This window comes from Halyomorpha halys, unplaced genomic scaffold, assembly GCF_000696795.3.
Source record: "Halyomorpha halys isolate HHAL.00 unplaced genomic scaffold, Hhal_1.1 Scaffold161.1, whole genome shotgun sequence".
Taxonomy (NCBI): Eukaryota; Metazoa; Arthropoda; class Insecta; order Hemiptera; family Pentatomidae; genus Halyomorpha; species Halyomorpha halys.
The window spans coordinates 230,345-243,307 of NW_027105190.1; the positions used below are offsets into that span (position 1 = coordinate 230,345).

The 12,963-nt window shown below is 30.5% G+C and overlaps 1 protein-coding gene and 1 long non-coding RNA gene across 4 annotated transcripts in view; one reads left to right on the plus strand and one right to left on the minus strand.

The window, feature by feature from the left end:
• Positions 1-8,106, minus strand: part of LOC106678800 (uncharacterized) — a 12,861-nt gene extending 4,755 nt beyond the window's left edge. Inside the window, exons 1-3 of one of the 2 annotated variants that reach the window (XR_001342825.2) lie at positions 7,966-8,106; positions 7,307-7,515; positions 7,011-7,119 (exon numbers count right to left, since the gene is read on the minus strand). This is a non-coding gene — a long non-coding RNA (uncharacterized lncRNA). The remainder of the gene's footprint in view (positions 1-7,010; positions 7,120-7,306; positions 7,516-7,965) is intronic. The other variant, XR_001342827.2, reaches the window with a different exon arrangement.
• The window catches only part of LOC106678794 (superkiller complex protein 2), a 48,222-nt gene that overhangs the window by 7,099 nt on the left and 28,160 nt on the right, over positions 1-12,963 (plus strand). The window contains exons 5-14 of one of the 2 annotated variants that reach the window (XM_014417549.3): positions 1,600-1,834; positions 3,059-3,345; positions 4,229-4,399; positions 4,841-4,973; positions 5,127-5,267; positions 6,574-6,782; positions 7,850-8,065; positions 8,873-9,043; positions 11,067-11,181; positions 12,544-12,714. In XM_014417549.3, the coding sequence (XP_014273035.1) occupies positions 1,600-1,834; positions 3,059-3,345; positions 4,229-4,399; positions 4,841-4,973; positions 5,127-5,267; positions 6,574-6,782; positions 7,850-8,065; positions 8,873-9,043; positions 11,067-11,181; positions 12,544-12,714 (1,849 nt within the window). Of the gene's footprint in view, positions 1-1,599; positions 1,835-2,316; positions 2,338-3,058; positions 3,346-4,228; positions 4,400-4,840; positions 4,974-5,126; positions 5,268-6,573; positions 6,783-7,849; positions 8,066-8,872; positions 9,044-11,066; positions 11,182-12,543; positions 12,715-12,963 lie in introns of those variants that run through there. The other variant, XM_014417550.2, reaches the window with a different exon arrangement.

Genomic DNA, 12,963 nt, shown 5'->3' on the forward strand with positions numbered 1-12,963 from the left:
CAATGCCCTCATTGTTAACAATCGGTGATTGCCTCTCCTTTTCCGTCAAAGGATCGTGCTGCTTTTGTTTACAATGATGTTTTTATTTTGGTGAACAAATTCTTTATAGTTAAAATAAATCTATTTCACATATTTACTGAACTAATAAAAATTATAACATGTTTAGTTTAATGTTGTTCAACACATGGGTATCCACTAATTTAAGAGGTATTCCATTACAAGTTAACGCTCTCTTCTCATCATCCGTTCCAACAAGTATAGTTTTGTTTTCTCAGTATTTATGTTTAGGCCTCTCAGCTGTAGCTCCTAGCTCCATTCAGTTTCTGTAGAGTGTCTGCTATTAATACTACATCCAGATTCATAAAAGCTTGTATCAGAACTTGCATGAACTTCCAATATTGTACTGTTGCTCTTGGTGTTCTCTTCTTGCAGACCTTCCGTATTTAATCCATAAAAATAATGAACAAGAATGGGGTGCTGTCTCCTTGTTTAACCCCCTTTCTCTATAATTGTCTGTAGGGTGAAAATGGTAGGATAGGGCCTGCCTATCTGGTCTAAATGCTGCTTGTTTCTTGTCAAGGTTTCCCTCGACAATTTTCCTCACCACTTTAAATGCAAAGTTCTATTTAGAAATTGTTGGTCATATCTTTGATAATGTTAGGAATTCAAATAAAATTTCCCGCCTTTCCTCTGGCTACTTTCTCCTTGTTTATCTAAATTCTCCCTCTCTCCGCTAGAGATGGGGTCTATCTCTCAAGCTTCCAGCTAGGCAACACATGCAAGTTTCAACTGCATTGGAATTTCTATCTTTTCCTTTTCTTTAACCTTCTTTTTTGTTATTAATGTCTCCCATAAATGCTGTACAGGTAAGAGAAACACCAGTTTAAAGGTAAGCTACAAAATTATGTAATTTCCCCCTCTCATAATTAGTTTCCTAGTTTCTGGAAGATCGTCAATAGACAGTATGTAATAATAAAAGGAAGATGGTCCAGGTGCGGTCAAAGAAAAAAACTCGAATAGTATTAAAACTATTTAGTAGTAGTAGTAATTGTTCTTTACTCATTTCATTATTAGAATTAATGATTTCTTCGCATGAATTGGTTAATGATTTTACTTAAGTATTACCAATTTCTAAGTATTAATCAATTTAATTTATATAAAAACGGGTTTAGTGGTTTATTCTAGGTCCTAATCTCAGTTATAAAAATATCAAATATTTATAAATTTGTTGCAAAATATAAAATAAATGAAAATTAAAGGTCATGATGATACAACTTGATATACAAGGTGTATCCTTCTCGATGTTCTGTGTTTTTTTTTCTGATTGTACTTATATTGGTTTAAACAGCTAATCTTCCTTCTAACTAAAACAGGATTTTATGCAAATCTTCTTATCATTCTCACTGACGTACTTAATGGTACAAATGATGTACTTAATGGTGCACCATAGTTCATTACAAATGTTTTTTACGTATTTCCATTGTGCAAACACAATAATAATTGCTACAAACTATATCTTCTGACATTAACATTATTCCTATGGATACAAAAATATCTCTAAAATATATTTATATATATTTTTTCTGTATATCTTTCAAGCCAAATCCAGAATTGGAGGCAATCACTAAAACAAAGTATGATGATAATGAAGGAAACGTAGCTACTAGTTCACATGAAGAAATTACTCGACAAGATGCTGAAAATGTCGATGTTACTGATTGTGCAGAGTTTTCGAAGCAACAAACAGATGCTGAAAAAGATGTCTCAAACCTCGGTGAAAAATTAGACAAAATAAACGATGAAAGTGAGCGTATGAAAAAGAAAAAAAGTAAAGGTAAGTAAAAAAATAAAATCTCATCCCTAGATAATGTTAACTTAAGGCATTACACTTAAGAGAATATGTTAAAGAATGATTTGAAAGGGTATTAGTGTTGCAAACTGTAACTTCCATGTTGAGTCTGTGAACTGAGGCATAGTCTGTCAAATTATGAACCTTTAATTCTAACTTTTTCATTAAAAAAATTGTGGTTTGTTACTTTTCTCTTATGGTCATGTTAATAATAATAAGTAAGATGGGAAATTTCTATTATTTTCAATTTCATAATTGCTTATCACACGTCTTCTGTCCAGAAACCTCAAATTAGAATTTAATAGTATTATGCTTCCTACTGTTCTTTACAGATGTAAAATGTGGCCTCTTGTAATAAGAGAAGAACAGCTACTTAAGGTTTTTGAAAATAAAGTATTGCATAAAATTTTCAGACTGAAGAAGGATGAATTAACCGGAGAATTTAGAAGGATAAACCACTCTGAATTGATATTTGTGAACAATACCTGGTAAATATAATTAAAGTGATAGCATTGCGTTGAATAATTTAGGGTTGTGTAAAGTTGTTGAACTAACTTACGTACAAATCCGTAAAAAGTTAATAAGCGATGAGTCAACTGGTAAACATTTAAGGAGTAAACTGAAATGTAGGTGGAAAAATTTATTTAAGGTTGATTTTACGGATTTGGATTTGAATAGGGAGAGGGAATCATTGGACAGATGTATGTAGACAGCAATTGAAGGTATCAGCATCGAACCTTGGGGTTCATTACCTCTTATATTATTTATTTAATTCTTTCCCCTTTTGTATTTCATGAAATCCTTTACTCTGTTATAATTAATTGAATTTTAGAATCACTACATTTTTTATAATCTAAGGTTATTTTTATTTCTTAACCAATTTCTGTTTATAACAAACCTTATTTTAAATTTTATTCAATTAGTTTATTTATAATTAAATAGTAAAATAATTTTTTCTTGTAGGAATTATAAATAACTTATTAAGGATGTGAGGTGTACAAAAAAAGTACACTTTTTTTACTGTCCCTTAACTGTAATTTTGGTACAGTCTTTTGAAAGTTTTATTTTTTTATACATAACAAAAAGTTTTTAAATATTAGGGATGAAAGAAAATTATAAGTTTATTTTAGGCTTTAGGGAATAGCCCCCTTATATAATTTGATTGTTTTTCCATACTTTTTTGAATATCCTTGCTGATTTTATTTACAGAAAATGAATATGTTCCTAAATTAGTTCCTATTAATTGGAGTGATCCGAGGAGTGATCCTGAATTTATGAAAGAATTAGAAAACTTCATGAATTGTGATGCATTCGACTTTGAACCTTCTAAATTCGTTCAACCTCCGGAATTAGATGACATGGCTGAAAATGTTTATTTGCCTGCTTTACCTAGAAATATTTTAACAATACTATCAGCGACAGATGAAGAACTTGCTGACTGGGAGTTTTCAGTAAAGACAGCAAGAGAAGAAGCTGATGAAGTTCAAAATGATTCGGTAAGTTTATTTGATACGTTGGTTTAATTGGTACCTGACTCATTAAATACATCAGAATGAGTTAATTTTTACTTTATTTTATGGTCCAATTAGTTATATTTGATCTAAGATTCAATTAATTTTCATGTGAAGGAAAAACAATATTTTAAACATACAGCATTATAATATCACAGCAATTCCATATATGTAAATTTATAAAGATATATAATATATATAAAGAAAACTGTTACATAAAGCATTATAGCTTCTTCACCATTTCTATTTAGTACATTATTTCCTTTATTTTAAAGTCAATGACAGTTTTGCTCACATACAAGTGAAAGTAGTGGAACAAATTTAATAAAATTGATACTGTAGTATCCAGAAAGAAATAAGGACTGTGGGAATTTTTTTCATTCTGCCAATTAGTCTAAATATCAGTCTTCTAGATCAGTCTTCTTTTTGATATTCTTTAAAGGGCTTATGTTTGGCATTGTTGAAGTTCTCCTGTTCCCTAGTGCTCCCATCACTAGGCAAAATTTTATTTATTATAAATTAAATTATTGATGGTATAAATTTGATTGATAATAGGTTCCATTTTAGGATTGTCTAGGTATTAAAAATGATTGGTTCGAGCAATCAATATTTTGTTACAACAAACTGTAAAACAATAGGTAAAGGGTTCCAAACTTTTTTCAGTGATTATATCGTATGTATTATATTTATATGTTCTGGTCACAGAATATATCCTATATAATAAGGATAATGGTTACTTGAAAGCATTTATGAGACATTCATTCTGCTTCTTATAAAGAGGTTTATCTTTCTATTTGTTTTTTTATCAGCATTTATTTTATTACATTGGTTTTCGTTGTACTATTTATTATTACTATTATTTTTTTAGGACATTGAAGAAATGGAAAATGAACTTAGGAAAATTAAAAACTCGGACAAATTTATTGAATTAAAAAAACAAACATCAGAAAAACCTAATGAAACACCAGTTGTAGATGGACCAGTAAATGTTTCAGAGTTCCTGAAAGTAGTGATGCCTCCTGGTGTTGAGGATATCGTAGTAAATATTATTTTAAACATTTTTCTCACTTTAAATAATTTATTAATTGACATAAAATTAACTGATATTGTGCTTGTGAAATAGGTTTTTAGCTTTGTGATTTGATAAAATGATTTGCTCATGAGTCTCTCTAAAATTATTTCACATAAATATATACCTGGTTTTTAGAAAAGTTAAGAGAAGAATAAATAAACATTAATAATTATTTATATAATTCATAACATATTTACTTAATATCACATTTGCATTCTGGAGCAGTACAATAAACAACATTAATTAGAATATTTATTGATAAATTATATTAAATTGTTTTGTTAAAGTATCTACTGGATTTCTTATTTGTTGATTTTTTTTTTCTGAAGTAATTGATTAGAATAAATAATTTATTATTATTTTCATTTATTTTCTGTATGACTTTTGTTAAAATAATTCGTATAATAGGCAAAGCGGGACGATGAAGGGAATATTATAAGTTATGAAGCAATTCCTAGGAATGAGGAAGAGGAAATTAGGGAGTTTGAAAGACTTCATTTGGGATTGGAGAGTGATACTGAAGAGGAAGATGCAGAAGATGGTAATTTTATAATATAAATATCATTTGTGATTGATTCTCTTGGCTAATATTTTAACTATTTATATTTTTGTTTAACTCATACATTAAAAATAAGGTTCACTAAAGTTCATTACTTTGTTTTATTATCATCTTCATTAAATTATCCTATTACAGATCCAACAGATAAAATGTATGAAATAGACTGGGAAAAAGAAAAAGTAAAAATAAAAAGTAATAAAATGCTCGGTGGTCTTCAGGGAAACATCACAGAAACTGAACTCAATGAAAATTTTGCAAATATAAAAGAGTACTTAGGTATATTAATTTTATTCACATTATGGTTATAAGATTTCAAATTTATAATTATATTTAATAAAATAATTTTTATGATTTATAGTAATTCTATTCATATTGTATTTTTAAAATATATTGTAGATTTAGATAGTTCACAGATGTGTTCTTATTAATTTTCTTTAAAATAAATATTTTTAATTGATCTTTTCTAATTCAAAATAGTATTAAGGATAATTAACCATTAATGACCTAGCGTTGCTGTAAAGGGATCCAATGCTAAAAAGGGAGTAATGTATCAAATCCTAATAAGTTCATCGTGTATGTTTTAAATTTGCACCCCTACCACTTGTAATGAGTCTTTCTCTATACAGTTGAGCAGTTTGGACTAATTCAGAAAGATATGAAATATTAAAAGTGCAAAATAAAAAAGTAGTATATTTAAAAATTTCTTAATAAAGTTTTGACTTACTCAGTTGAAATTAGATATGTTCGCATAACTGTGTTGCCTGCCATACAACATAAAATTGCTTAATTTCTGAAAATTATTTTACTTTATTTGTTTAGTGAAAGTTCTTCCCTTCATTTATTTATCTCTTCTTTGAAACAATAGATATGAAATAGGTTTAGAAAAAGCAGCTGTTCCCATAATCAATATAATGGAATGCATTCTAGATCTACCATTGTGGTTTAATTTTGATAATCTGTTTACAAAATAGAAACGATATTCCTTAACTAAATTTCCCATGAATTATTTTAAATGGATTCTATCCTACACTATCTGAAGGCACTATGATCTCTAAAGGATCTGGGCCATCTCAGCAATCCTCATAAACCTGTATTCGGTTGCCCTTCTCCTTTCTTCAACACCCAACGACCAAAGGTACTTTTCTATATTCTGCAGCCAATGAAGTCAAGGTCTACCTCCATTTCTAATACCATCCAGATGTTCCTCCATCATCATTTTAGAGAGCCTACCACTCTCCATTCTTTGTACATGCCCCAACCATCTTATCGTGGCAGTGTTATTGGAGGAAACAATATTTGGTGTCTCATGTAGACTTCTCATTTTCCCATTTGTCTTTTTTTGCCAGTAATTTCATTCTTTAGTTGAGTCAAAAATTCTTAGGAATTTTTTATCCCATATCTTTACCAGCCTTTATCCTTTAGTCTCAGAGTCCAGGACTTGCTTCCAAACATAACCACTGGCTGCTGGACTGTATGGTACATTTTTATTGTATGGCTCTCGATAAGTCCAGAATTCGAAATATTTTCATTAGAATATCATCTATTACCAGCTATTTAATTTGTAATTTTTGTTTCTATGTAGAAACTTGTCGGAGTGAGGAAGCCACAGCAGTTGGGCCAGAATTTGAAAAGCATGTAGAGAATGTGAACAGGATGTTGGATGATCTAGGCTTCCCTAGACAGAGAGGGATTAAAGAAGACAATCTTCAAGAATTTTTAGATGCACAATTAGAGAATTGTATTTTCATACTTAAAGCTAATGAGGATGAAACTTGTCCTCCAGGAAATCTGGTAATGAAGTATACATGTATCAATTCCTACTATTACTAGTACTGGTATTAATTAGTGGGGTAACTAGTTTGCCAAGTGAGCCTTTTGGTGCTTTTGTTTTTTAATCCATAGATGACTTGGCATTGGTCACTACCTGGCCATTGATGGCTAACATTTTCTTAACCTAGTGCGAGTTTCATAATTTATTTTGTTGTCATTACAATAAATATAACTAACTCTAATTCTTACCATGCTCCAATCCCAGCACTTCAGGGCACTTGGTTATTTAATAATCCAGTATCAGATAAATAATGTTTACTGAAGTCTCCCCCAATTATTTGTTTGACAATGTCAATACCTTGCGTTAAAAAATTTTTAAATTATAAGACACATTAAGTGTGAAAGAATTTGTAATTTCCTATAATAATGCATATTGATTTATCAATGACTCCAACATTGTCCTATTGACAAAGTTAGCTCAAAGATTCGTTACCCTTATTCAGGACCTCTAAGTCATGGCTTAAAATATACTTTAAGAGACTCACCTCTCTGGTTGATATTAGTACTTTCCCAGGGGCAATCATGGGCATTGGCATCCGTGAAGACCACCAGCTCATTCATCTTATCCAGCCCGTCCATCAACTTCCTCAGTTTTACGGACAGGATGACCTCATCTTAGGGGATATGCACTGAAGAAGTAGCGATCTCTCTGTGGGTAACCTCTTTAAGTGCCAATTTTGCTGCTGCTAAATCCCTATAAAACAGGTGCAAAAGAGGTAGCATCTTTATTTTGTTCCTATACAGGATAAAGGTCCTGGCAAACTCTGGTACAGCAATAATACTGTACCCAGGCTTGCTCAGCCCCCTTAACCTGCCTTTAAATTAAAAAGGCAATGTAATTTTAGTAAAGTTAAACTAAATAAAAATGAAATAGAGAATTGGTATATATGCATCACAGATATTTCAAAAATTTGACTCAATGAAATTGTAATTTCTCTCCCATCTTCTCTCTCAAAAATAGTTTTTTTTTTTACTAATTTGTTGATTTAACTATAAACCAGGTTTGTTATAACGTATTAATGTTCCAGATAACCGAAGTCAAGGCTGGGGATCCTGACTATTTATTTGAAACTCAACTAGAGTCTACAAAGTCTGAGGAGAAGACCATTATTAAAAGACCATCAAACTTAGTTATGAGAATTACCAATGCTTCTTCAGATAATGAGGATGATGATAATGTGACTGAAACACCCTCTCCTCAAGTTGCCAAGTTTAACGAGCCATCCGAAACAGATGAGTTAAAGGTATTTTTTTTTGTTTTTAAGATTTGTTCGTGTTTTATGGATGTTCGTTAATGTTCATCAACCTGTCAATCAGTGTGTATATTTTCGTATCTGATTTAACAGCCAGTTCTAGTCCCCTGGCAACATCCTTGAGGGAAAGGAAGGACCGATTTGGTCCTTGCAACATCATTTATTCTGTTGTAACTTTTTCACAGAAATGGGGGGGGCTGAAATAAAAAAAAATGAAAATGAAAACCACGTACCAATGAATGAATATTCATAGGGCTCTGAAGCATTAAAATCTGTTGAAAATTTTAAGTCATTAAAATTTTACCCTGTTTCGAAACCTTTCCTATCCAGACATTAAGGAAACTAAAATTATTGTCTGTACCCAGCTTTGTAAAAACGTAGTGCCTTTCCTGACAAGGTCAAAATTCGTTGTATTTCTAATGAGTAAACCATTGGATAAGAGTTAATTGCACTTTAAAGACATTAAAATTAAGAAAATTATTGAATTTACTGAATTAAAAAAAAATAAACTAGATAAATAAGAAGTATTTTTTCAGATTGTTGTATTGTGGAAATCTCAAAAAATATTTTTCGGAGGTTACTGCTTTCTTACAAAGTTGAGTAGTATACCTTCACAAATATTGTTTCCCTCCATTAATTTGCTATTAAGACAGTATTTTATTGTTATTAATTATGCATCCATATTTCAATAAAATCAGAATAAATATGCATTAATATTATCCATTATAATCCTTTTGTACTTCATTAAATTCTAAATATTTTGTTTTTTATTGTTTTAATCATTAAAATTGTTTTTAGCCAATACAAGCGGCCAATGATGATGGAATGACCAGAGATATTATTGAGAAAATTAACATGGAAAAAGCTCTCATCAAAAATAATTGTAGCAATTATGTTGAACCACAAAGTGATGATTTGTGTAATGAATTTAAAGATGAATATTTGAAACGAGGTGGAACGTTGGAAGGGGTAAATAATCCATTCAAATTGATACATTGAATTTAATTCTCTTCTAAGATGTACGCTAATTTCATGTACATATACATATTAAAAAACATTAATCAAAGATAAAATATAGTATAGTAAAACCGCATAGAAGGGAAATTAAAAAGTAAGAAATATATATAGGATTTTGAGGTGTATATTTGATAAAATTAATAGGTTCAATAAAATCTCAATTAAATAGTTATTGAACTTAACTAACTTTATGATGCAATTCCTTTATTAGTTTTTTTTACTAATTTGTCATAGAATTTTAGACGTTTTGAGGTTTAACTCCCCCCTCTCTCCCCTCCAGGTTCAGCATTACAATTATTCCTATCCTATTATTTGTTTATGCTATTCCTATTTGTCAGTTTATTATCCATAGTAAATTTAATAAAATCACTTTTTACATATTTTTTCTCTTATTATATAAATATTTTTCTATGGGGTTACATTCTATCTTAGTTATCAGAGCCTGTATAAGTGTAGAAAAATATTTTTCCTTTTCTCTTCCATATATTGTAGCATTTCTTGGTGTGTGTCATCTTATCCTGCTGCTTTCCCTATCTTCATTAGCACTATCATATCTTTTAGTTCATCCTTAGAGATTTAATTGCATTCTTCCCATTGATCATCATGTCTCTTTTTTAGCAAATGCTCTTCGCCTTAAGATAACTCCATAAAATGGTGTTATCATTATATCATAATTTCTTCTTCTTTTTGGAGAGCGGTACTTATTCTCATCTTTTGATGTACTCGAGTACTGGAAGCCTTTCCACTCACTCCATAGAATAGCTTCTGTTAGCTTTGATATTTTCTTTGAGGTTCCTCTTGAAGTCTTCCCTTTTTCTACATTGTTACCATATTTTTCCCTTCCTTTCTTTTATTTTCATTGAACTTATTCATTATTATTATACAACTGGTCATAACCAGTTGTTGCATGCTGCTTCTGCAGTATCTTCTTCTCTTTAACTATTTTTTAAGTGTCTTCTGGCCACCTAGGAGACCTGAGTCTCCATTCAAGTTTGGAAATATACCTTAATTAACTTCTCTGCACGACTTGGATCTTCTCTAAACTTGGGTGTATTCTGATGGGCGGGGGAGGGGGAGGATAGTGCAGACAATTACCTGGCCATTTCCAGTGTACTAACTCATAATCTTTCCATACTACCATAAAAGTTAATTTCTTCATGGAATCCTAAGAACTGTTGGCCAAATCATCTTATCCTTCCTTACTCTTCCATTCTAGACTCCACCAAGATACTTGGTTTAACTGAAGTATCATAAATTTATCATTCAAGTTGGTTTAAGAATGCTTTCTTTTCTGTAGCTGCTACACAATGTTTTGGGCCTTATGCAATAATAACTGTTCAAAGCTTCGCTCATGGACATGTTCCTCCAATTTATAATTTCCAACTTTTAGCTGGAGACAACTGTTTGGTTACTTTGGTTATTACTTGCTTTCTCTCTTTCCTGTCCTGCTCCAGAATATAGAATATTTTCTCTGATAACTGTTTCTCCTCTTCCTTATTTCTTTGTCTCAGTGATCCTGAGAATATTAATTTTCTTTATTTCCATTTCAGATATTAAAACAAATAATTTACCACTTAATCCTCTGACATCCAAGTCCCAAATATAATATGTTTTCATTTCCAGGCTATTCTTTCTTTTACTTTTGATATTTTTTCTTGAGTTTATGGTTTATAGGCCCTAAGCCTGATTTAGAAGGTTGCCTCTTAAAGGTTGTAAAGTCAGCTTTACCTGTTCTGGTGTCTTTGGCAATGCAACTCCCTAAGTAAGTGCTTAGTTTTACCCGCAAGAGAATCCCTCTTCTTTTCTTTGGTATCAGTTTTGGCAACTACTTCTGAAAAGTAGCTAGAGAGTTTAAAAATATTTTAATTGTTATAAATAAAATTATCTATCATTGGCTGATGGATGATATTTTAACTCGATTAATAAATGTATACTAAACTATATATATATGTTTTTTTTTTTGTTTTTTTTGTAGTTAGGAGAAACAGTAGTTCCTGATTATGGATTGAAACTTGAAACCCTGGAATCCTACTCTGAAAAATTTTTGACTTTCCCTTACATCAGCGAACACTCAGGATTTTTCAATTTAGGTATATCAAACTGACTTATTTAAACTTTATTAATACTAAGTGGAAATGATTAGTCTGTTTCTCATAAAGTACTGTTTTATGTTTGTTTAGTGCATTTATTTATTTTAATCTATTTTAAGTAATTATTATAATGTATACATATACTTATGTAATGATATATTGTAGTTCTCTGTTAGCCTACCATAAAAAAGTGGGAAAATAAACTCATGTCAAAATTAATCGGTATGTTGCAAGTTCTTCTTGTTTTTGAAGTGCTACTGTATAATTTATATAACTGTATACTAGTGCACTATATATCAGCAGTTCCTAAACGTTTTTCACTGCATCACCCTTGTTGGACAAAAAAAAAATTTTGTGGCACCATTGCAAGTCTGAAAAAAAATTTTTGCTACACCCTTGTTAACTAAAAAAATCTCATGGCACCCTTGTCGGGCTAAAAAAAATTGCGACACAATTATCCTTTAAGCAGTGGAATATCTAGGGAAATTATATTTTTTAATATTTGTTAAAACATAAATATCAAAGACACTTCCTGTATATTATATTACTTTTAATAGATAGTAATTAATACTAAATACCTACATAAAAATTAAATAAATAGTTCTGAGAATAAATCCAACATTTCTAAATTATGTATTCATTCCTTAGCCTAAATGGCTTACGAGTGGTAAACGTAGCATAAACAAGGAGTTAAGGGTAAGGCATTGGTATTAACAATCTCAGGACTGCAGCAGCCCTGGTTCAAATCTGACCTGGAGGGTCGAATTTTATTTTTTGATGGTCCCAGAAAATTAAAACTTGACCCTCCTTCATGGTTAAAATAGTTTTTTTACCTGTATATAACCTGTTTATGTCAAGAATGACCAGGCTGGGAGTAATAAAAAAAAAAAAGAAGGAGTTAATGGGTTTTCCATTGTATATAAATGGATTCTATTTCTAAATTGTAAAATCATAGTGTAGTAATCATAGCACTCATGCATTCACTTGTGATATCCAGTTTGGAAACCACTGCTATTATAACTTCTTAGTAATGTAATTAATTGGTCATCTCTCCTAGTTTAGAATATTAATAGGGTGGCTTTGTTTTAAGGGTCTCTGAATTCTCTTGCATTCTGAATTAATATCTCTGTGTCGCAATCTAGACACAGAAAAGATGGAGAATAAGCCAAGAGATAATCTTCTTTCTATCAAAGGTCAAACTAAGCTGTTTCCTTGTCATCGTGTGATTTGATGATTTTATTTCTTAAAAATTTTGATGAAAGTTTTAAAAGGGTCGTTTGACACATCATGGTTTGCTTAGTGTTAATGATGATATGTACCCGCTTGTGTTATGATTTGCTTTGTATTATTTTCCTTTTTCAGTTAAATTAAGAAGTCTTTTAGCACAACATTACCCTCAATTCTCCGATGAAGCATTCTGTGATTTATCAAAAGCTTGTAACTTGCAACCTCCAGAATTGGAAAGTTCTTCAGATTCAGATGATTCTGATGATGTACAAGTAATTTTTAAACCAGATCCATTCACAACAGAAGGTAATGTATATAGTTTTATATTACTCATTAATGTTATATTATGTTAAAAATTTGTCATTCATTGACACTTTAACCAGGGGGGGTCACCTGAGAAACCTTTTATACGCACATTTTTTTCGTTGTTAACCTTTTTTTAAAAAAATTTAAACAAGCATTATATAATGATAATGTATAAATTGTAATATTTAGCCAAATAAAATTCCTGTTTTTTAACCATTTCGTCACCCATGTATGCCACTGAATCTATGT